The sequence below is a fragment of the Pagrus pagrus genome (genome assembly GCF_965226575.1).
Source record: "Pagrus pagrus genome assembly, chromosome: 2".
NCBI classification, from domain to species: domain Eukaryota; kingdom Metazoa; phylum Chordata; class Actinopteri; order Spariformes; family Sparidae; genus Pagrus; species Pagrus pagrus.
The window spans coordinates 33,329,219-33,355,515 of record NC_140186.1 but is presented as its reverse complement, the minus strand read 5'-3'; the positions used below and the strand labels follow the sequence as shown (position 1 = coordinate 33,355,515).

The following is a 26,297-nucleotide window of genomic DNA, read 5'->3' as shown; positions in this document are numbered from 1 at the left end:
AGCTGCTGCTATACGTGCTGTTGTTTCTCCACAGACAGCTCTGCTGGTTGCCTTGGCATCCTTATTTTTATACCAAGACCCAAAGAAAACACCAAGACATACTAAGCCTACAGGACGTAACCCCTCGTAAAACCACAAATTGTCACGTTGACGATTTCTTCTGTGTCGGGATTAAACCATTGAGATAGAACATATTAACTAGTGAGCTGTAGAGCTGCTGTTTGGTGTATGAACTTTGGACACAGCCTGGCTAGCTGTGCTCATGCTAAGCTAATTGCCTCCTGCCCCCAGCTCTATAATAACGCAAAGACACAAGATTGATACAGATCTTTTTATTTACTCTCTGAAAGAAAGCAGATTTTTAACTTTATAGTCCATAAATCTGAAACTTTTTCCCCCTTTTTCCTCCTCTAGATGCAGATACTCGACAAGTTCCCAATTGAGGGAGGGCAGAAAGACCCAAAGAAGAGGATCATCCCATTTCTCCCAGGTAATAGCCTGCGCCAGGGCTCCAGTTATCTGAACAGGCTCCCGTATTAATAATGTATAGCTGGCACTAGCGCAGCATCAATATGAGCTGGTTACTGATGCCTGCCTGTGCTGCATGTGTGTGTCTCTGTGTGTATGTATGCATAGATGTGTGTGTACTGTGCTATTGCTGACAATACGCTATCTGTGACTTTCAAATCTTGGCTGTGTGTCTGCCTGTGTGTGAGTGTATTTTTTTGATTTTTAGGAGATATTTGGATCAATTTTAATTTGTTTGAGTTTTTGCATGCATTTATTCATTGGATGACATGGATATACAGCATGTGAGCAGGTCCTTGTATTGATTGGAGTCGTAGCACACATGCTAATATCTCTTGCTGTAAGTCGCCACCTGACATTCAGGCTCATCAATCAATCAATCAATCAACTTTATTTATATGGCACTTTTCATACTGTACGGTAACACAAAGTGCCTCACAGAGGTTAAAAACAAAACAGAACAAAACAGAACAAAACAGAACAAAACAATACAAAACACCATGAAGACCACAAACCTCCCACCCCCACAAACATACACACAGATATACATTTACATACACACTCACACACATACACAGACATATGGACAGACATACACACCCACACACAAACATACACACACCCACACACATACACTAGCTGTTGCTAAGGAGACATGGCTGGGCACCGAAATCACAGGTGAGGAAGAAGCTACCTTTGGGGGCCATGCACACCGAGAGGAATCATGGTCCATGACTGCAGGGGCGCCACCACATAGACCCCCCGAGCCCAGGCAGACAGGAGGCTCCACACCAAGGTGTAGAGCTCTCTAGCCACCCGGGCCAGGGCCATCCACGGGACAGCACCCCCATCGGTGGACCAGAAGCAACTCCCGGTGTGGTAGGCCCCCAGGAGGAAACACTGGAAGATCGAGGGGCTAAAACAGTAAAATAAGATAAAAGGTATAGGAGCTAAAACTGAGGGAATAAAACAATAGAATGTATAAAATAGACCATAAGTAACGACTAAAACATTGAAATAAAACATTGAAGTAAAACAATAAAGTAATGAAACAGGATAAACTAAGCTAAAAATAAAAATATAATAATAATAATAATAATAATAATAATAATAATAATAATAAATAAATATGTAAATAAATAAATAAATAATAATAAATAAATAAGGATAGTAATAAATAATAATAAAAAATGTAAGAACTTAGAAAGTTAAATGAGTTTAGTTAAAAGCCTGATTAAAAAGATGGGTCTTGAGCCTCTTTTTAAAAACATCAACATTCTCTGCGGCCCTGAGGTTCTCTGGGAGGCTGTTCCACAATCGGGGGCCATAATAACTGAATGCCGCCTCCCCGTGTGTTCTAGTTCTAACTTGTGGTATCGTTAAAAGGCCAGCACCAGAGGACCTCAGGGTCCGCGAGGGTTGATAGGGTAAAAGTAATGCAGATAGATAAGAAGGACCAAGACCGTTAAGACACTTAAAAACTAGTAGAAGAACCTTAAAATCAATCCTGAAGCGCACAGGGAGCCAATGCAGCGATTTTAAAACAGGTGTAATATGCTCCCGCCCTCTGGTCCTCGTCAGCACTCGTGCAGCTGAGTTTTGTAATAATTGTAAGTTATGCATGCTCTTTTTGGGAAGACCAGAGAGCAGGGCATTACAATAATCTAAACGACAAGAGATAAAAGCATGCATCAGCACCTCCGTGCTGGCCTGAGAGAGAAACGGGCGGACTCTGGCTATATTCTTAAGATGGTAAAAACCTATCTTTGTTATGTTTTTGATGTGTGGAATAAAAGTGAGCTCAGAGTCAAAAATCACGCCGAGATTTTTAACTGATTTTGAGGGTTTAAAATCCTGTAACTTTGGTAAAAGTTTCTCTCTCTGGCCTTCAGGACCAATGACTAAAACCTCTGTTTTGTCCTGGTTGAGCTGTAGGAAGTTTGCTGCCATCCATGACTTAATGTCTAAAATACAGTTAAAAAGGACATCAATTGGCCCTGTGTCATCAGGCGACACGGCGATGTACAGTTGCGTATCGTCAGCGTAGCTATGAAAGCTGATGCCATGCCTCCTGATGACGTCCCCAAGGGGCAGCATGTAAAGATTAAAAAGAGTTGGACCTAAAATTGACCCTTGGGGAACCCCACACTTTATCTTATGGGTTCCTGAGGAACATGTATCCATACTTACAAAGAAACTTCGATCAGTGAGGTAGGATGTGAACCAGTTAAAAACAGTACCAGAGAGGCCGACCAGGTTCCTCAGTCTATTTAATAAAATGTGATGGTCTACTGTATCGAAGGCGGCGGTTAGATCCAGTAGTACCAAGACGGTGAGTTTGTTGTTATCCAAATTATACCTGATGTCATTTAAAATCTTTAAGAGTGCTGTCTCTGTACTGTGGTTCATCCTAAAACCAGACTGGTGAGTCTCTAAAATATGTTTTGAGTTTAAAAATTCGTTTACTTGATTAAAAACAAGTTTTTCTAAAATTTTACTTAAAAATGTTAAGTTGGATACAGGCCGGTAGTTATTTAAAACATGTGGGTCTAAATCACTCTTCTTCAGAAGGGGCTTCACCACCGCTGTTTTAAAGGAGGTGGGGAAGACACCCGTCTGAAGAGAGCAATTCACCAAATACAGCAGCTGTTCCTCAAAGAATCCATAGAGTGTTTTAAAAAACGGTGTGGGAATGGGATCTAAAAGGCAGGTTGTGGGTTTTACCTGGGTGAAAACTCGACCAAGTGTCCTCGCATCAACCAGGGCAAAACTCTCCAGTGTTTCCTCGGGTAAAAGCAATGATCCAGGTGTTAAAAGCTGTTGGGATAAAAGACTTGATCTGATGTCATTGATTTTTCTTCTGAAGTGGTCTGCAAAATCCTCGCAAAGGGCGTTATCTGGTGTCTTGGAGGATTTTTTAAAATTTTTGTTTGTTAAAAGATCGATTGTGGAGAATAAGAATTTGGGGTTGTTTTTATGGTCATGGATTAGGTTTTGGAAGTGGGAGATTCTTGCCTGTTTGACTGTGTTATTGTAAATTTTGAGGTGTTGACGTAGTATGTCATGGTGAACTGTCAACTTTGATTTTCTCCATCTCCTTTCAGCACTCCTGCATTCCCTTTTGAGTTTTTTAATTTCCTCAGTTCTCCACGGGGGTGTAGGTCTTGTTTTAATCGTTTTGATAAGAAGTGGAGCCACTGAGTCGAGTGTTGACTTTATTTTATTGTTAAAGTTGTCAGTAATAAAATCGCAGGGTGCTGGTAGAATTTCGGCAGGAGTGCTCTGTAAGATCTGGATAAAATTTGCAGCCACTTCAGAAGTTAGGTAGCGTTTCCTCACTGTTCTCACAGGGGCCTCCCGCTGATTAAAACTGGTGATTGTAAAAAACACACAAAAGTGGTCAGACACAGCCAGGTCCACAACAGAGGGCGCACCAACGGACAGACCATAAGATATAACCAGGTCCAAGGTGCGTCCCCTGCTGTGGGTCGGCTGCGTGACGTGCTGCTTAAAATCGAGGCAGTGTAAAAGGTTTAAAAATTCTCTGGACATTAAGTCTGAGGAGATGTCGACGTGTAAATTAAAATCACCGGTTATTAAAATTCTGTTAAAAGAGGTATGAATAATTGATAAAAGCTCTGAGAATTCACTAATAAAAGAAGTGGAATACTGGGGTGGTCGGTAGACAGCTATGCAGAGGATGGGTGGACTGCTAAAAACGAAGGCATGGTATTCAAAAGAAGAGTATTTGTTAAAATTGACTTCGTTTGTGTGCATGTTGGTCTTTGTGATTGAAGCAGTACCGCCCCCTCTTCTGCACCCCCTAGTAGAAAATAAAAAGTTAAAATTTGGTGGGGAAGCCTCGGTGAGAACAACAGGTGCGTCAGTCCCAAGCCATGTCTCTGTTAGGAGAATGCTGTCCAGGTTATTATCTAAAATAATATCATTTATAATAAAAGATTTGTTTAAAAGAGAGCGCACGTTCAGCACAGCCATTTTAACATCTGTGCTGAACGTGCACTCATCACTTTTTTTCAGTGGAATGTTAAAAACACAGTTTGATCTAAAAACAGTCCTGGGTCTCATTTGTCTGTGTGATATTATAGTTTCTATTGTGTGAATATTGTCCTGTGCCACTGGGGTCACTGAGGGAGGGGTGTGTATGGTGTAGGTGGGGGGGGGGTGGAGGTGAGTGTGAGTGAGATGCAGGGGGCCTGTGTATGGGTGTAGTGAGTCAGGAGGTGGTTGTGGTGCGGACAGTCAGGTCAATGTTGACTGATAAAAGCCTTGACCCCTCCTGATTTGGGTGTAGGCCGTCTGGTTTAAAAAGGTGGGGTCTGTTTAAAAAAGCGATAAAATTGTCCACATATGGGATACTTTTGGCAAGGCAGTATCCCTTCAGCCACAGGTGCAGCTGGCGGAGGCGACTGGTGATGACGTCACCATAGCGCGGCGGGGGAAGCGGGCCGGAAATAACCAGCCGCTTCCCCGTGTCCAGCAGGCGGTCCACCATGGACCTGAAGTCCTGCTTCAGGATCTCGGACTGCTGGTTTCTGAGGTCATTAATTCCGGCCTCCAGGACCAGCGTGGAGGCCGAGCTGTGCTGAGCACACAGCTGGAGGGCGGAGGACTCAACCTCCTTGACGCGGGCTCCAGGCTGGCAGAAGGTCCGGCCGCCATGCACCGTCACGTGCCTGACCATCGAGGTCCCGACGACCAGCACGGAGGGGGTGCACTGCTCCGCGGGGTGCCTGGAGGTGCGCCGCTGGCGGAATGGGACCCGGGGTTGGTGGCGCCGGCCCGCGGTTGTTTCTGGCCGAGATGGAGAGGAGGGGCCAGGCTGGACGCGCGGACCCCGGCTCCTGGGCTGGCGAGAGCCACGACCGGCTGGGTGGACAGGTCCCGGAGGCGAGCTGGAGCACGCTCCCATGGGAGGGAAATCCTGCAGGCTTAGGATGTCGTACCTGTTTTCCAGCGGAAGGTCCGGAGGCGGAGCAGGGGGAGATGGACGAGCCCCGGCGCCTCTGGTCACCACTGACCAGGATTCCCTCGGCTTCAGTGGCGTGAAGCCATGGCAACCTACAGTACAGTGTGGCAGTGATCGATGGTGGTGTTTGTAACAGTTCAGTGTCCGGGGCAGAGGGGCTGACAGTGATTCTGCTAATCATGTCCTGTGTGTGTGTGTGTCTGTGTACACCTGTGTGTTTGTCAGATTCCTGCAGATGAATCTGTGCTCAGGGTGTAAAACACTGTCTGTTTGGTGTAGTCTATTTTACTAAATGCTCTGTTTAAGCCCTGTGGCAAACACACCGTCCCAGCACCTACTGTATATGCTCTCCATCTCCCCTCAAGCCCTGCTCCTCCTCTGAGTCTCTCTCTCTCTCTGGCTGACACACTCACAAACAAAACCAATTTGGAAACCACCCAAACATCCACCTACCTCTTATCTTTGAAACCAGTCAGATGCAAACATTATTGACTGTCTGCGTTAGTTTGAGGAGGTTTGTTTCAGGATAAACTCCTCTGCCTTTGTTGGAATTCGTTAAACTGCAGGGCAACATTTCAGATGAAGGTGGGCTTTCAACAAAAATGTTGTCATACACACAAAGACGTCACAAAAAAACTAAATTGTTCCTTTGTTTGGTGCTGGGCTGAACCAGCTTGTTAGTCTACCTTTTCTTTGATTGGATGGTCCCTGATTTAATGGAAACCTCTGTACAGCTTTCCTTTTTTTTGTTTAAGGACAAATACTGTAGATTTATTTTATAGAGTTCATTAAACGAATAACAAGGTCTTCTCAAAAAAAAAAAAACTGTTGTCAGTGATAAAACTCAAGAGTCAACATCAAAAGCCAACTCAAGCAATGCCATTGAAGAATTTTCAATAGAGGTCAAATGACATTCAAACAGAAATCTAAAATTTGACAGTTTTGTAACTGAAAGCTCAGCTACACTTGTTTCTGTTCTCACTCTCCAAGGACATGATGGAGAAAACGCATTTCAGTGCGAAACCAACGGCAACAAAACGGGACAGGGGGCGTTACACCCTTTATAAACTAACGCTCAGTAAGACGGCATGTAATCTCCCCAAGAGCATAACACCAGCATAAGAAATGTTCAATTTAATTCTTTCATTTTTTACTAAAACTGCACTTTGACCTGACTTTTTGTTTATTTCTGTTCATTATTTTCTTCTGTATTATTTGGTTACTGTATGAAAGCTGTTTCGAAAGACAGTCAGTAAATAAATGTTGTGGGGACAAAGTACAATAAACCCTCTGAATAAAAATGTTCATGTAATGTGTATACATCTCTAGTGGTGAAATGAATGCATTATTTTGGAACTGTGAAACCAGGATTTTTCCTTAGACTATAATCATACTATCAAATCTTTAATTGTTGCGTCCCTATTTTATAAACCAAAATCTAATTCGATTGATTGAGAAAATGCTTATATGTAGCATATTTATTCGAAATAATCAAGTTTCTTTTGTTGCTCATGTATATATTCATTTGTATTATTTGTCAATGTGTAAACCAATAAAAGATAAATAATATATACACAGATCCTTATGATTATTCTAGTACAGCTCCTATAATACTACCCCCATGAGCTGACAATGCAAGAGACACTCACTGTACAGATCTGAGACAGGATGCAGTGCAGACATGTAGATTGTTGGGTCTTGATCCCTGGGTGGTGACTTCAGTGTTCTCCCTCAGTGGGATGACAGCAGGGCCTGTGATGCTAACCCATGTGTGTATAAATCCTATTTGTTATTTGGAAAGCCGTGTCACAGGCAGAGGTCGTGGAACCCATTGGGGGCCAGCTGGGGCCTTGAGTGTAGGGCATTGATTGGCTGTGAGGGATCACCACCGCGCATTACTGACATCTCCTGGTCGGCTAGGGTATTACACAAAGTAGTGAGCACTGCAAAATCAGCTTTAAGTTGTTGTATTTTTAGGGAGGACTGTATGCATGTGTCAGATTGTCTCCATCATCATCACTCTTTTTTCCGTCACCCTTTCCCTCCCCACACATTTTGATTTTCTTTCTCCTTCTCCCCGCTCCAGGCAAAATCCTGTTCCGTAGGAGTCATGTACGAGACGTGGCCATGAAGCGGCTGCGTTTCATCGACGACTACTGCAGGGTAAAGAGGCCTTTCTGTCAACATCCTTCGGTTCCCTATCTGACTCTGGGGAATGTCCCCCCCGGCCTGTTAGGGGTCAAAGGTCACAGCCCACACTGTCCTTTCACATGCTTTAAACACGGGACATGAGACATGAGTTTACAGAGACGAGGAGGAGCTGTGTATCTGAGCTATTCTGAGACATCTGTAGCGTCTGTAATGTGCACTGACACTAAAGTCTTCTGAGTCAATGAAGGCTCAGCTTGGTGTTGTGATCTCTTGCTACTACAGTTGAAGGGTTGTTTATCTGCCTGTGTGCCACAGTCAGAGATGCAGGGCGACCTAGATGTGCATCAAACTGCATGAAACAGACTTTGAGCTCTTTCATTATTTCAAAGCCCCACTCACTAACAACCTTATCCCTTTATTTGATACACTTAGGAAAAAAAGGTTCTCTCCCAAATTAGCGTGCTAAAAAAAAGAAACCTTGAAAAACTTTCATCATTCTCTGACCGGCCTTATCACTTCCTGTTCCCTTTCTTATTAGTTTTTTTTTATTATTTATCCCGGATTCAGATCCTTTCCCCCGTCATGCCCTCCCCACTTCCTTCCTTCCTTCTTGGCACAAAGCCACATTAGCAGTAGAGAGAGGGTGCATTCAACCCAATTTGGGCTCCTATGTTTGTCTCTATGCACACAATTACTGCGCAGTACTGCTGGCCTACATTAGGAAAGGTTAGCCACAGTAATTGGGACCAAAAGAAGTTTAAAAACCGAAAGCAATTACATCCATATGAAATGAACCTGATCCTTAGCTCAGCACAGTCAAAGGCTTCCTCATTACCCAAATAACCTGAGGCACTCCAATGTTTACAGTTGCTATAGCGAGCCTGTGTTTTTGGCCCAGCGCTGGAGTGTGCCGCACTGCTTACTTCCTACATCCTGTTTATGAGTCAAACAACAGAGAGGAGTAATTACCCTGTACTCTCAAAGGATCTGCTCTCTGGAGATTGTGGGAGTCCAGCCAGTGGTGGGTGCACAGCAAGATACGGCCCCTTCAACCACAACTGCGAGGCTCTTTCAATGATATAGGATCCGATGAATGAATTATGAAGGGAGCCCAAACCCTGCCGATTTATATGAAAAGCCTATGCTGTACATGTGTTGTCGCATATCTCTGCGGTCCAGCACCCCAGTACTGTACATAAGCTATACCTTTAGTGGAAGCTGGCCAGATCATTAAATATAGATGGTTAGTCAGACAAAGGATGCTCCCTTTGACTGTGGTGTGGCTTTGTGAATGAACATATAGGGGGAGGACAGTGGAGGAAGGATGCACACAGGATGTAACTACAAAATTAACAAAAAAGCAGTTTCTGTGTGGGCCACACTAATTATATTGAATCATAGAGACCTCAGCCGTAATGCAGTTCCCCCAAAAATCCTGCCAAAAGACAGACCTAAAAATGTACAGTAGGTTTAGTACTTGAAAGTTAAACAAGTAAAGAACATGACTAATTCCATCGCAGGCTTTTGTCTCTTAAACCCTCCATTCTCTCTCTCCGTCTCTCCGCAGGCGCTGGTGCGACTCCCCCCTCAGATTTCTCAGAGTGAGGAAGTGCTGCGCTTCTTTGAGACCAAAGCTGAGGACGTCAACCCCCCAGTAGAGTGAGTGTCACGTACTGTACTGTGCACGCACAAAGAAACCCAGACACGTGTACACTTACTGTATATGTATAGACTAATCCACCATCTAGTTTATGTGTCAGACTCTTTTGTGACACTATCATTACTGCAGCGGTCAACCGAATAAAGTTCACTTGACTATTTCCATTTTTTTACATTTTGGAGGCAGACATTGTACTTTTTAGATTTATTCTCCACGTGCACATATTAGTGTGACATATATCCGCTTTACAAATGCACGTCTGGAGCCAACTGAAGAGTATACGTCTGTAGTTATCTCAGTGTTTTTTCATCTGTAACTTAGTAAAAATACTTCACCTCACAGTTCGCTTTGTATATGTTGTTAATAGTTTAGTGTTTGTTTTTGTGTATCGTGTTTTTTTTTTTTAGCATTTTTGATAAATAATCACATAGGTGTTTTTAACAAGGGAGGTTAGCCTGTCGACTAGCCTCGCTGGCTCACTTAAAAGCTCTGCATATACACATAATAGCAGAACCAGTCACCTCTCCCCCTGACTTGTGATTTAAATCCCTTATCCAGCAATGAGGTCAGAGCTTTATTGCTCACTTTCACAAGACAGTCACTTTCATTTTTGGAAGCTCTTCCTAACATTTAAATAAATTACTTAACTTTTCACAGTTTGCTTTGTATATATTGTTAACAGTTTACTGTTCATTTTTGTGTACAGTGTTTTTAACATTTTTGATCCTTAAGATGGATAGATAACCGTTAGCTACCCACACGCTAACATTAGGTAGGTATAAAGCTCAGACTTCATTGCTGGATAAGTGATTTACATCACAAATCAGAACACTCAGTGCTAGGTAGAGCTGCCAGAAATGAAAGTAACTGTATAATAATGTAATTAAATGTACACTGTCTTGTGAAAGTGAGCAGTAAAGCCTTGACCTAACTGCTGGATAAGGGATTTAAACCACAGAAGGGTTCTGCTGTTATATGTATAGTATATGCAGACCTTTTTAGGAAGCCAGGTAGTCAAGCTAACAGGCTAACCTCGCGAGTTAAAAACACCTATGTGATTATCTAAATTATCAAAATGCTAAAAATACGATATACAAAAACGAAGATTAAACTATTGACAATATATATTAAAAGCGAGCCATGAAAAGTAATTTATTTTTATATTAAATAAACATATGACATATGAAAAATCACTGAGATAATTTTTTTGTAGAGTTGACACTGGAAGCAAAAGGCTGGTGAAGCAGACATGCGTCACACTACTGTATATTGTGCAAGTAGAGAATTTGCACACTTTTAATGATGGAGCCTTTCAAGGATGTCGCTTCCATACCCAATCATGATACTATCACCTGTTACCAATTAACCTGTTTATCTGTGGAAAGTTCCAAACAGGTGTATTTGGAGCGTTCCACAACTTCCACTGTTCTGTTGCCCCTGTCCCAACTTGTTTAAACATGTTGCTGCCATCAAATCCAGAATAGGCAGATATTTACAAAAATCAATGAGGTTGAACATAAAAAAAGTTCAATTAAGTATATGTCAGCTAATAATCAAAATCTGTTTTATTTATATTTTAAACAGCGTCCCAACTTTTTTAAAATCAGTGTATAACGCTAGTTTCAACTGCATGACTGTGTGTCAGCATTTAGCAGGTGTTCAAGATTTCCTTGGCAAGAGCTGCACAAAAACAGCTCAAATTCAGATTCATTACATAAATTACAGCACAGTTTTACAAGTGAGATGCCTCTGCAGTAATAATGGCCTGCTTACTTTTGCCTACCACCAGAATTAGTCTATACAGACACAGATGAATGCACACACATACGGTATGTAAACTTGCTCAACATGCAAACATGATGTTGCTGATTTTGTTGATTGATAATTCTTCTCAAGATTGACACACCTGTGCATGGAGTCATGAATTCTAGCATCTTCTGCATGTCACTGTTTGACACATTGCCTCAAAAATCCAGAATGATTGTACCGTGACTAAGCTCATTACCTCTCTGTCTGTTCCCACTTTCTAGTCTGTTCCTAAATCTCGTAGTTCGTTAAGACATCGTACCAGGCCAGGCAGAAGGGGTGGTGGTGGTGGTTGGGGGTACAGAGAGTTGATGGATGTGAGAGTGGGAGGAGGAGAATGACTTGTTTCATCGCAGGAGATAGCCCCTTTGGGTAGTTTTTAATTAGAGAACACGCTCTCCTCTCCAAATCTCAAATGTCAGTATAGCACTATTCATTTGTAATGTGCTCCTGTATGCACCAAGACAGCTGCACCCGAGGCACTGCAACCGAGTATTCTTGTTAGACCCAGGCTATGTCTTTTTTTTGTATTTTAATTACTTTTGTCAATATTCCTCCTCTCCTCTCCTCTCCTCTCCTCTCCTCTCCTCTCCTATGACAGGAGAGAAAGCATAGCAGGCAGTATTTAGTGACCTCTGCCTGCCAGTGTTTTCAGCACAGCGTAAAGCGCCCCTCTCTCTCCTCATCTTCCTCTCTCCTGTAATTCTTTGTATCAACTTGGTCTCATGAATTAAAATACGTTTAATTGATGCGGCTGCTCAAGGTTAGAAACACCAACGCAGATGCAGTCATTCTTTCATCAACAGCTTTCGTTTCCTCGCTGTCCATACAGCTTGCCACCCTGCCTGCATTCTCATCTCTTTTAGTGTCTCTCCTCCTGCCTCTCAATTGGCTTATACCCTTCATCTCTTCCCATCCTTCTTTTCTTTCTCTTTATAAGCATCGTCCTCTCTCTTCTTTCTTTCCTCTTCTCTGTCTCTGTTCTGTATATGTCAGTGTATTTTGGTGCATAAAGAAATGGCATCAATCTTGTCAGGAGTTGTGGGAGGTGAAACTATACATCTGAGTGCACACTGCATTCACCACACACAGTATGTAACCCCCATCTGTGCTACGCACAATGGTGCACAGACACATTTTACATATTTAGTTTTCCTCCACTGAAATAAATGCTGCATATCATTGAAGTTAACTAAGTTCATGAAGATCCTTCAAGGATACCATTAAAGAAGTTGACCACATGGACCACAGGGGTCCTGACAGTGATGAGAGAGACAGTCAAACTGCTCTAAATGAAGCACGTAAAGGGAGAAAAAGGAGAGAGCCGAGGATCGACACTTGAGGAACTCCACACATCACAGGAGCATCACCAGATTCTTGTCAGCAAGTGATACAAAGAACTTGTGATTTAAATAAAAAGGAGGAAAAGGTTTCAAGTGCTATACCAGATGTTCAAGCCTAAAATCTCCAAGAATCAGCACTTGGTCTTAGTTGCACTTAAATCAAGAAGAACTCAACTGCCAAGATGTCATTAATGACTCTTAAGGAAAATTTTTTTATCAGATTAGTACAGTTTTATCTACAAATTCCAGAAGTTACTTGCACACAACTTTTTTTTAAGATTTTGGACCACTGTGACAAGCTTCAGTATTAAAGGGCAACTCCACAGATTCTAGACATTAAAGTGTGTTTACAGGTCTTGGAGAGTCCTACTGCATATGTGAAAAAGTAATCGAAAGCCTTTTGTGGCTCCAGAGGAAGCTGCATATAATCTGATAAATTGCCTCCAGTGATGTCACTCAGTGGCTTAGTTGTATTGTGGGTAATGTAGGCACCAGGTTTTGGACAGGATGAAGAATATGATGAATAAAAAAGGGGGTACTTTTTTGGCTGTGCTGTATCGATTGTGATCATTTGTCTTCGTCCATAATGAATCCAACAGTGTTATAGGAGTGAAATGATAGATCAGTGGACTACTTTCATTACCTAGCACCTTGTGAAGTAGAAGTGTGTTTTAAACCCAGAGATGGTGTAATTTTAGTGCAAGTGCTCCATTCCAGTCAGTTCAGATCAAATAGAGCCAGAACCTCTTGTGGCTACTATGTGTCCCTACAGGCGTTCTCTCGGTCTCAGTAAAGGCCATGAGAAAACACTCATGGGGTTAATGCCCGCTCTGTTTAAAAAAGAAAACGACTGCTCAGTTAATGGTAAGTAAGACGTCATGATCCAGAGGACTTGACTTGTGTCGGGGCGAAATTGGATGGCTTCCTTCCAATCCCTATTCATGACGCATCTGCTGGATGAAAATGAATCATGGGGGAGGGTGTTCAGGAATGAGATTGGCCATTGATTTAAAGTTGTGATTGGGTAGTGTGTGTATGTAGTGTGTGGGTTCTTTAATGTTTGTGTCCAAATACACACATGTCTTGAGTGCTGTAGAGGAAGTGATTTGGAGCCTTGAGAAAGATGGACTGCTGACGGATAATATTAATCCATCATGGCTTGTGTGTGTGTGTGTTCAAGTGTGTGTCCTGTCAGCTCATCTATTATATCCTAGTGATCTGATATTGACTTCTTACCATATACATCTCCTCAATTTGCTCTTTATGTCTGTATGTGCCTGACTTTATGCAGACTGGGGAATGTCATGATAAGGTTTTCAACATTGAAACTTGATCTGAGTTTTTGATACTGATCAGCTGTCAGCACTTATCCTTATCAGATTTGATGACATTTGATGACATTTTATCAAATCTAAATCCAGAATCAACCTCGCTTGTTGAATGCCTGTACCACTTAGGTTTACTTTTACTTTGACAACCTTGTTGGGGTACAAAGGTCGGGTAGGTTTGGTTATTAGTAATTAATATTTACTAATAGTAATTATTAAAATAAATAGAGAGAGAGAGAGAGAGAGAGAGAGAGGTGGCTAACACTGGGAGCGCAGCAAGGAGGGAGCTGTGGAGACACAATACTCGCCTTTCTATCACTCAGCGGCCGGTGAACAAACTCAGGCTTGAGGAACTGTAGCAACCAGGTGTTGCTACTGGACACAGAGGGCACACTTTTCCCTTTGTTTACAGGCTTTGTTAGTGTATGGAGGCCGCATGTTAGACTTTGGTTTACATACAGGCCTCTATTGTTAAGACCATGTGGTAAGGTCCCAGCAACCTGTAGCTCCAACCTTAAAATGAGATGAGTAGCAATAGGTGTAAAGTAAACTGTAGATGAAATATGTATCTGACACATTGAAATAACTACAGTGGTATACTTTATTTTGCAAACCCTATGCTTCATGAGCTACTTCATGCAAATACTGGAGGCACTGATTCCAAACTGTCAAGTTAATAAGCTTAAATTATTGATATGATATAAAAGTTTAAAGGTTCATTACACAACATTCACATTTGCTATGTAAAGATATAGGGCCGGATCTACTAAAGGTTTGCGTGTATTAAAACGTGTGCAAACTCCTTGCATACGCAAAAAAATGCACAAACTGAGTTACTAACAGTGCGCAAAAAGGGTTGCGTCTGTCAAAGGTGCAAAATAGCGCGTCTGCATTCAGTTAGTACGTTTGCAGCAATGAATATGCAACATGGGGCGTTTACACGCAATCGTGCGTGTTGTGGGTGGAGAAAATATAATGCGCACACATGTCTGCCGTTATTGTTGCAAGGAGACTCCGAAACAATGGAAGGAGACGCCGAGAACGCATTTTTCACCCTCGTGTGAACATTTTTGGGATGAATGAGGAAACTATCATTACAACATATCGCATATCCAGCCTTGACATTTTGGAGCTGTTGGAGGAACTCAGAGTGGATTTGGAGCCAGCTACGAGAAGGAGTCACGCAGTACCTGCAATAACAAAACTCCTTGCAAGTTTACTATTATTATTATATTTATATTATTATATGCCAATTTTTCTTCTGTTCTTCTTCTGATGTCTTGGTATCTCCTTTTCACTCCATCCACTGTTCTGTTCCAACTTTTTCACCGATTTTCTCCCACACTGCGTTCCTTTGCGCGACCGTCAGATTCCTTTGCTGCAGCTCATTGAAATGTTTATTCGCTTCCTCTACCAACACTTCTAACTCCAAAGGGTCGAATTTCACTTTGCGCTTTCACTCTCTCAAACTCGCCATGCTGAAAACCATGAAACACGCTAAACCCTCATTTAAATAGGCGTGTCTCCAACACGTTTGCACCTGTTGTCATTAACGCAATCACTCTTAGTAAATCGCCCGCAAACCGCGGTTCAACCCCACACGCAAATTTTTAGATTGCCAGCGAAGATTAGTACAAGCAATTTGGGATCTTAGTAGATCCGGCCCTTAGTGGAGTAAAGACGTACTGAGCAGAGAGTGATGTCACACTGCCTCTCTGTGTATTAGTATCATTATTATTGAGCTTCTTTGATTTTCTCTTTTGGACAGCCGGTCTGGCCATGTGTGCAGGTTAGTGCATGTGAGCCCCCACCCCTCAGAACCATTGGATCGCCCCTTTTATAGATGCAGTGAACAGGGTTGTGTGTGTTCTGACTTGTGCCACTTTTGGGGACAAAAACCAGCAAGTGCAAATGTGGTCTGACTCTGGTGTCCCCAGAAGTGGCATAAGTCAGAACACACACACACACACACACACACACACACACACACGCTCAACATGCCTTTACTCTCTGTCTGCCGGCGTCCCAGCTCTGTTAGTAACTGAAGCAAATAATAGTCAAGATCTCTCCCTTGTATAATGTACTTACATCGTCAGTTGTCATGGTCCACAAAAGGGTAACTTTATTCTGTGATATCCTGTATTGAGGGGGTGCTTCCTCTGCACTGCTGAAAACCGTGGCGGTAGAGAGGGTGGGGCACATGGGTGGGGAAGGGAGAGGGGGGGGGGGGGGGGTGGGGAGGTGTGGCCGACACGCTGGTTTGTTTAGGTCTAACATGCTGGTGCTGAACTGCGACCACTGCTGGTGTTCAGTTTGGCATTTAGGACCTTTAACTGGGCTGTTCTGGCTTCTGACATTGACGTGACACAACTGGATCATTTCATGAAGAAGACTCATCACTCTGACTCTGTTTCTGACCTTCAAAAACACAATCCACTTGATCACAGTGAGAGATGCTTCTTCTACCTTACAAAGGACCGACAAAGCTCCCAGTGAGCACTATAACCACGTAATGTTAATTAGCTTCAGCTGATTAAACCAGATGCCTACAACTCAATGTTTTATACATTGCTAATTAAAAACAGAGCTTGTTAGTCTCAGAGATAATGATTGTGGGTGTTTTATCAACCTGGATCCCGACTCACATTTTTTTCATTGTTTTACCAATTAAATGTGGCTAATGCCAAACTGTGATCTTAAATCTCGAGAAAACTCAACTTGATCTCAGCTTTACATAATTGTTTTTTTGTTGTTGTCACAAAATGAAGACATAGACGAAATTAACATAAATCTGCTGTGCAGATATGAAATAGCAAGCCGACACACACACACACACACACACACACGCACACACACACACACACACACTATGAAGGTATATCAATGTCAAAACAACCAGAGAGATGCGCAGCAACGGGTGTGTGCACGCATGAGAATTTTGTTATGCGTGCGTGCGTGCGTGCGTGCGTGCGTTGTTACGTGCAGACTGTATTTCACGCGTAACAAGAAGCTGCGTGCGTACGAAGCAGCGTGCGCACGTCTGTCTGTCACTGTTTGACAAATGTTGTCACGCGTTCACACACGCGTGCGGTCGCAGTTTCTGATGTGCGACCGGAAGTTGATCTGCACCGTGCGCAACACAACGCGTACTTGGACGCCTCGCGTAGTTGTTCTGTGTTCCATGTTCATCCAGTAGATGGAGCCATCGATCCAATACGAGATACAGACACACAGGCTTTTACATGACATGATTCATTTGTTCCATGAAGACAGAGAAAGAGTTCTGTTGCTGTTTCTTTTACTTTGTTTCTCACATAAGACACAAAATCAATGACAAACATTTGTAAGTTAACCACGCCCCCCGCAGGTGATCAGTTCATTGAGAACTGCTGGGACCGCTGGAGAGGTGCGTTAGGTTTGTGCACCTGAACAGCTGCAACACACTCCCAGGACTTTTGTTGGGAGGGGCGGGGGAAGCACGCACTTTTATCAATGATCCACCGTCCTGGTCCCACTGAGGACTCGAGCAGCAGCGTTTTTTATACATACATATATATATAACAAAAAAAACACTTCTCCTCCTTCTCATTCTTCTTTTATAATTCTGGCAGCAGTGTCTGGCTCACTGCTGCCTCCCCTGGTTGACGACACTTCAATAAAATGAAAAGGCCGACTACGCGAGGCGTTCACGTACGCGTTGTGTTGCGCACGGTGCAGATCAACTTCCGGTCGCACATCAGAAACTGCGACCGCACGCGTGTGTGAACGCCTGACAACATTTGTCAAACAGTGACAGACAGACGTGCGCACGCTGCTTCGTACGCACGCAGCATCTTGTTACACGTGACATAGTTTGCGCACGTCATTTCCGCCTACATGTGAGCGTGTGACAAAAATATTCAATTATCTTCATGCGTGCGTGCGTGCGTGCGTTCGCATAAAAACGCATGAATGTTACACGTAGTCACTACGCGTAGTGTGATTACCGGCGTGCAGCAGTCATACGCGTGAACGTGCGTGTGAACGGGGGACCATTATAAGTCAATGAGGAAACTACATTACACGTCAGGCGCTGCTTGCTGCACAGGCGTCAAAGCACGCGCGTGTGACACGTTCAGTTGATAGGTGCGCACGCATTATGACACGATTCTACCGCCATACACACACACACACACACACACACACACCTCTGCAGTGCGCCTGTAGAACCGCCCCCTCACACCCAATTACCTTAAATGCTGTTGAGCTGATCACGAGGTACACAAATAAGGCCTTGCCTTATTTATCTTTTTAAAAAAAAAAAAAAAGATAATGGTATTGAATATGACTTTTAAGGTACTGTAGCCTATCGAAGTTAGAGATACGCAACGTGACAACACTACCAGGGACCCTTCTGAGTTATTAAAGTTCCTCTCGTAACCTCTCCTCTAAATCTAGCTGTTAAAGGTTCCTACACAAGGTTCCTTGTTTGTTCAGAGGAGCTGCTTCCTCTGTAGATATTAAAAGGCTATTTCTAAGTCAAAGAAAACACAGTGATTCTTAGTTTCAGGTGATTATACATTAATGAAAACATAATTCTGAGTATTATATTTAGTCTCTGCCCATGGATCCTCCTAAATCCTGCTCACTGGACCTCTAAGTGTTTAAATTGTTCATGTTTCTCCATCTGACAAACATTGCAGATCTCATCTGTTGTTTTCTCAAGCTGAAGTGGTGATGATGGTGACCCTCACTCTAGACTTAATGTTAAAGGAGACTGTGCTTTGTTTTATTTAGTTTCTTAATTTCTTAATTTAGTTTTTTAATTTCTTGCTCTTGTTAAGTTGAATGAGTATAGTGATCAATTTTATGATGTTGTGCGCTTTGAAGGTGCCACAACAGTAAACTTACTTAATTTCTCCCCTCTTCCACTACCTCCTTCACATTGTTCTCTCTTCACGTGGCTATTTACCTTCTCTGCCCATCTCTTCCTCACCCCCCCCTCCATTGGTCCTCCCAGTCGTCCGTCCGTTCCACTCCGTCTGCGGCGAGCAGGAGACAGGCGACAGACTCACTCAGCCTTAATGGATAAGCAGCTCCATTCCGCTCACTATTAGGATCAATAGCACTCACTGGAGACTGCACAGCACAACACGAGCAGCGAGCAGCGCGCAGCATCAGCGTCAACAGGGTTAAACACTGAGTGTGTCAGAGTGGTGAGGAGTGGTCAGCCGAGCGTGTGGCCTGTGGGAGGTCTCGTGTTTGTGTATGCATGTGCTCTCATCTGTGAGTATTTATTGATCACAAGTGGAGCAGGTCTACACTTCATGCAGTTAGGTTTCAAAATGTTTTGGCTCATCATCAAATAGATATAGATAGAGATAGAGCGGCAGGAGAATAGTTGAGTGCTTTTTTTGTCAGGACTAAATTGGTCTTGCTTGTTGTTGCAGCCTGTTTGTTGTTGTCAGGTTATTTCAGTGCACCTCCCTTCTGTCTGCGTTCTACCGTCTCAGCTCTACTTTTTTTCTCCTGCCACCATTTTACACGGATGCACTCATTCACCCACTCAGCCACCCGACACGCTGTCTGACTCACTTGTGCTCTCTGCCTCACACACTAACTCACAGGGTGTTGTCATGGTGGGGTTCGGCTTGCTTACAGTAATAGCTTTGGGAGGGCCTGACTGTACATGAGTGTGATGAATAGAGCAGGCAGCTGTAGCTACCTGGGAGATGAAATGTGCCCACAGCATCTCTTCCTGGGAACGGAGGAAGGAGATGAGGAGGATGGGGGGGATCCCTAGGGAGGTGAAGAGGTCATGAACACAGGAGTGCAAGGCCAACGGTGCACTGGCCATCCCACTGCACTCTGTCAGGCTGGAGAAGATTTAAAGCTGATCAATATACGCAGCAGCGGATATATTGGCATTAAGCTTAAAGCAAGGTGTAAAATCTGACCTTGTGCCATTTTTGTGAGCGGATCGAACTGTGACATCTTATTTTTTATACACCCTTCGTAAAATCTTATTAAAGGAGGTACGCTTTAACAATAACCAACGCCTCTCCGACTCTACCATGTAAGATTGAATTTTCTGACTATGATCTGATTAGAAAAAGGAGCCACGAGCCTTGCAGGGCAGCACAGGAATCAATCCCATCAATCAAAGCTCAGAAAGCACACAGACGCCTGAGCAGATCCCACCATCAGCCACAGTTTCCTCTCCCCTCTATCTGTCTGTGTTTGAGAGATACTGACCCCTGTCTGCGGAGTAAAGCACTGCAGCTCAGTGGGACGTTAAGACTCCAGGCTGATGTCACTCTTGTGCAATCAGGGGCTCCTTTTTGAAGCCGAGTGCCCTTGATGTTTAATGTATTTTGAATGGATCTTCAGCTGGATCTCTGGTCTTTTTGTTTGCTTTTTGATGCATTGAAATGTCCTGCAGAATAAAAAATACAAAACCATGAATATATCTCCCCTGTGGTGCTTAAGCGGATATCAAAGGATGGATTTATCATAACAGCGTAATGACATTTTTATGTGCGAAAACACATACTTTACTTCACTTTACTTTACTTACCCGTCTCCCACAGAGCAGAGTATACTCTCTAACCCTTAGATTCCAATGGGACCGTCACTGCCGCGTTCCAGTCAGTGCTCGTGTTTCCACCAGCTGCGCCACAGCGCGTCCCAGAAGCGGCGCTCCCCTTTGCTCCGTGGAGAATATGCAGCGAGTCTATTTTTTATGGAACCTACTCACCCATGGTACAAGCACAAAAATCATGAATGTGACGAAATAAACAAAATCTCAGGAGGTCTACTGTATCAGCCGGCAGCACGCTCCGCTTCTGTAATGCTCATGGTGGGATATGAAGTCTCGTGGAGAACGGAGCAAAATAGCATCGCACACATAACGTCGTAGACACGCGTCCGATGGAAACCAAGGGTAAGTCTGGTTCCCAACATGTGGGTTAGGGCCCCCATAAGGAGTCACGCAAGGAATCTAAAAGGAAACAAGATGATTACTAAGAGAAAAAATGTTGTAGTATGTTTATTTTTCAGAATTCTTTCCAATCTTAGTGTTTTTCTGTGGAAACACTTTGTAGTCTTGTCTTTTCATGTCTCTTGAAGCTCTTTTTGTGTTACTATCCTTCCACTGCAGCTCAGTAAAGGACCTAGGGCTGAGCAATATTTCCTAAAATGAATATCCCCATTCATTTTAAAGAAGTGATATCTTAATAAACACACTTATGCACAACATTCACAGTCCTCACAATTTAGTTGTTATTAACTCTACGTACTAAAATAAACAGAAAATAAAAATATATATATATATTACTTTGCTAAAGTAGGAAAATAAAATAACAACTATCAAAAATAATAAATAGATCTGAATAACATTTATATTCTAGTGTATGAAATGACAAAAGTAGAAACGACCTGCTTCATCCTCCAGACAGTAGTCTGAAAGCAGGGGGGAGGCTCTCGTCTTTGTAATCCAGCTCTTTCTCATCCACACCTGCCTCCCACTGCTGTCTTTTCTTTCTCAGTCTAGTGAGCAGGATATCTCAGGAACAACTTGAGGGAATTTCTCCAAATCTGGCACAAACTCCCACTTTGGGTGGTCAAAGGTCACTGTGACATCACAAAACAAGTTTTTGGCTATAAACCATCAATTAATATGCTAATCAATTAAAATGTTCACATAAATGTCTTAAAGGATGAAAAGAAATGATTATTAGATATCATAATGTTCTGCAAAAACACTTTTCTGGCCATTATTCAACACCATAACTCATCAACAGAACGGAGAATGTGACCATATTCCACATTTGGTCAGATACTGACTTGGTGACATTAATCTCATGTGTCCACCTTCACAATGTGCTGATTGTAGAGATACTCTGTGCTGCTGGGTTCAACAAGTGTGTGAAGAAACCACATTTTAGTATGTGCAGCTTCTTATTGCTTTATTGTTCAGGCATGTGAACACATACAAGGAATTTGACTGTTATCTTGTTTCTCTCAGTGAACTTACAGCATTAGTCCAACACAAGCTGGTTAGTTTTGCTGATATTGAGCTTCAGGTAATTGTTGTTGCACCATGTGATGAAGCTCTCTGTCAATCCTCCGTTTGCATAAGCGGTTCCAGTTTGTTTTGAGTTCTTATTGTTATTTTATATAGATGCTTTAAAGGGAAAAGAAAGTGAGCACAGTACGATCATATTTCATGAATATTTGTATGGATATGTATGTTCTCATGTTTATACATATATGTCAACATTCTTGAATAAAACACATTTGAAATAATTAATCAAATATATTAATATGGCTAAAATTAGAATGGTTAAAAAGTCAGAACAAGGACTGTAAAAGTTGTCCTCTAACTCTTTTACTGGAGTCAGCTTCTTTCATAGCCAGTGTAGACAGCAGTGAAAACTACAGATACCAAAAACCCTTTCATATGTACACATGAGAGTGTGAGTGCTGTTTAAAGATAGACTGAGAGAAGAAGTGAATCTGTCTTTGAAAGGATCAAACGCAGGAAAGATTGTGGATCACTGCTCAAGGTTCGCACTGCATGTGCATCAGACTGCTCCCAGCACAGCCCTCCATCGGGCTGCGTTATCTCTGACTCTACTCTCCAGTAACTATCCACATGGTGGCGTACTTCACAATACAAACAGCTGCAAATGATGTCCCCTGAACCCCCAACTGCTCTTGTCCACTCACACACCTCCCCAGGGCTTCTCGTCCTCTATGAAACTATCCTCTGTCTGGCCAGCTTCTCAGGCACTTCTCTCAGCCTCCTTCTGTCGTTCTCTCTGTATCTATGTCCATTTTGGCCCCCTGCTCTTCCTGTGTGAGATCTATTCCACGCAATGGAATTTCTCGCTTCTCCAAAGCTTCCTAAACACCCCCTCCCCTCCCCTCCGTCCCTTTTCCCTTCACTGTATGTAAGACATGTTTTTTTTTCCTTCTCTTACTTAGCATTTTTGCCCCCATCTTGCATTTTTATTAAGTCCATTTGCATGGGACATGGGCTGTGATTAGTTTTATCTGTCTGGGTGCCTGGTATAGCAATCTAATAACTATCAGGCTAAATGGCATTATCTGTCCTCTGCAGACCATAAGGTTGACAAATTTCTCTATTAATATGCGCATACCGCTTTTCAGCCATGATGAAAATATTGGCGACTGCCCCCCATAGGCTAGTGTAGTGTGAGACGCGGGTGATGTTATCATCATTCATCATGCCCCCTCACAACCCTCCCCATGAATAACAATGGGGATCGACCTTGGCTTGTGCCTTGAGCAGAGAGATGCTGCAAGATTATCAGATTATTACCGGGATAAGTCGCTAACTCGCGTGATTGGTCAGCTTTTGGGCTCTCGACAGGGGATGGCCTAAGTAGCAGGGTTGATGGGGTGAAGACAGATTTGGTGTTTTTGGGATAATTAGGAATAAGTGGGTGATAATGTGTTTGTGTTACAGAGTGAGGGCGGAGTATTGGGGCAGAAGTGTTTTCCAGCTCTCTCACTGATACTGACTCGATTCACATGGAGTGTGCATTTAAAAGGAGACTATGTAACTTCTTTTGAAAGAAGACACAGCATTCTACCTCTTTTTAAATCAAAGGTTGAATCCACAAACACCCTTACTCAATTGGAAACACTTGGGGGTTTAGCTGCTACAGCCCTGTCTGCACATACTCAGGTATTTCTTAAAATATAGCTATTTCTATGCATTTTGGCCTATTTATACACATGTAGACAGCGTTTGATATTTTCACTGAATATAAGATATTCAGAAACTCTGCTGTCAGTCTTTACATCTGGACCAGTAGAAGTAGAGATTTTGGGAAACAATGTCGCAGATACACGTTTGCTTCCAAATTGGGTGCTGTCAGCATATATGTAACATTATTGGCAATATGTGTAGTAGTATGTGTATGAGTTTTTCTATTGTGGATTATTTGACTTAGTACAGACATTGATAATAGAATGATGGCGAAGAAAGACAAAAACACAATGTTTGAATGAAAATAGTATTATCCTACCTCATCATTGTTGGCCTGGTACCTGTAACATATATAATAGAAACTAAAAGTATAAGTAAGTAAGTGAAGAGTACATTAAAGTAAAAATCGTTCATAGTCTTTACTGTAACTAAGCAACCGACCACAGAGTAGACAATCAGCTTCCCGTTTACACTGGCATACACATGCCCAGTGTACACGTATGGCCATGTGATGTGTGTTTTTTGATGTGTTAGTATGGACAGAGATTATTTTAGAAACGGTGCTAAAACGCTAGACGGAGGTAGTTTTTGTTTTAAAACACAGTTAGTTGTAGATTATGGCTAATCTTTCTTTCTTTCTTTCTTTCTTTCTTTCTTTCTTTGTTTTTAGTAGTAGTATCCCTACATTCAGCCATTGTTCAGTAAAAGATACATGGTCTACCTTTTACACAGCCTTTCACTGAAGCAATTTCAAGGCTTTGAACTACACTGACTTTTATTTTCTAGTCTTTTCTCTTTTAAACCTAGAAGACCGAAACCTAAAATTTTAGCCTACTTTTACTATTTCTTAACTTGTTTTAATGTTTTCCTGTTTGTTTTTAATGTATTTTAAATGCAGCCCCTGTAAAGCACTTTGAGTTGCCTTGTGTCTGAATTTTGCTATACAAATAAACCTTTACCTTGATACCTTTAACCTTTGAAAACCACCACCAATTTTCTACCTGTTCTCTATGTTGTGCTGTAGGTTGACGTGCTTGTACTGGGTAATGTCACATACAGCAGTAGATGAGTGTGGGTAAGGATGCAGATGTAGGCTTCAGTGGAGAATGAATCATTTCTTTAGGAAAATAAATAATCACCTTGTGGTGACACTTGGAGGGGAATGAATGAAAGGCTTTGTTAAAAACAAAAAAAATAAGAATTTTAAATTATTATGTCAAAAAGCTGCCTTCTTGTTATTATTTCTGTGTTTAAGGTGAACACTTCATTACCGCTTCATGGCACCATTGCATTACGTTGTATATGTTGTTTGTACTTAAACTACACATTTTTAGATAGGACAATGTTTGTAATAAATTAAGCTCAAATTATACTATTGCATCTTCATAGCCCAAGGGTTCATGCATAAATTTCATCAGCTGCTCGTGTATGTGAGGGTCTCTGCAGTCCACATGCAGTCCAAAATGTATGACTGCCTGACTGTGAACAGGTCCGCCGATGTTAATGTAGTAATAAATTAACAAATTGTGTGTATTTGTTTGCTTAAAAATTCCTCAGCCACCAATTATTTTGTATCTGCATACTGTATGTGTCTGTGCTTACAATAAGTGTGTCCACACTTGTGTGTTCAGGAGAGTATTGAGGTTAATTGAGTCACTGAACCCCATCTGGAGTGTTAATTCCCACAATGGGCTTTAGCCTTGTCATAGCCACGAGGGCTACAAGACAGGGGATGGCTGAGGGTAATTTGGGCCCCCTGAGGGGTTTAGATTAGGTGGACCTGGGGGTAGGAAGGTTAGGGCTGAGGTCTGGATTTGGTGACACTAAGGGATGAAGTGGGGTGTGGTGTTCAGGGAAAGAGAGAGAGAGAGGCTAAGGCGATAATCTCGGGAAGTGTTTATTTACCCGTCTTGAAGACTAGCATAGCAGGGGGCGATTGAGAGTCATTAGCTTGCTGCCATTATGCTAATACATGTAAACGCATCGATTAGCTCTTTATCTGCCAGCCCACCTATATATTGTTAATGAGTAAATACATTGCATTCATAGACCATTGTCTCTTTGTTTCTTTTACGGTTTTAGGCTACTGGAATAAAGTCAGAGCTCATAATTGTCCACAAACACATCTAATAATACCAGACTTGCAAGGATTCAAGCACCCAGTGTCAACCAAAACCTCAGAGACCTGGAGTGAGTGGATAACATAAATGTAATTATTCTGATCATAATGTTGGGCTTTAAATATATTGGATTCATTTGGGTTTCGTGTTTTCAAGATTTCTTTTTGCAACAATACAACGAAATTGAGTTTTCCCACCTTTCCAAGCAGATCTTAGCAGTTACAGAGTTATACAGTATGTGTAAAAACAAAAAGGCAGGTTCAAGCACTTACTATTCTCTATCTGTGGATAGAAACTGAACTATGGTACAATTTAATCTCATCTAGTGATTTTGTTTAAGAGGATTAATATAGCTAACCACCTCATTTTGTTCACCCTTCGTAGCCAACATAATCCTGGTCCAGCAGCATTCACATAGTGTGAAACACAAAAGGAGGGAGACTCATTTTTGTGTGTAATGTGAATTTGAGGAATTTACTGTTTGACATGAGCAAACAGTAAACGCGTTGTAAAATGTCTTGACTCACACTTGTGTAGTCAGCTGACCACTGAGCTGACCTGCCTGACCCTTACACCACATGGCCGGCCTCACCACCCTCACTCACATCTGTTGGCTTGACAATCAATGTCGAGAGCTCCAAGCTCTGGAACTGATA

General features: G+C 42.4%; 1 protein-coding gene across 5 annotated transcripts in view; it reads left to right on the top strand.

Annotated features, from left to right (window-relative positions):
- The window catches only part of sh3pxd2aa (SH3 and PX domains 2Aa), a 117,365-nt gene that overhangs the window by 38,047 nt on the left and 53,021 nt on the right, over nt 1-26,297 (top strand). For all 5 annotated transcript variants that reach the window (XM_084342246.1, XM_084342245.1, XM_084342243.1 and 2 more), the window contains exons 3-5: nt 415-490; nt 7,602-7,678; nt 9,234-9,325. In XM_084342246.1, the coding sequence (XP_084198372.1) occupies nt 415-490; nt 7,602-7,678; nt 9,234-9,325 (245 nt within the window). The remainder of the gene's footprint in view (nt 1-414; nt 491-7,601; nt 7,679-9,233; nt 9,326-26,297) is intronic.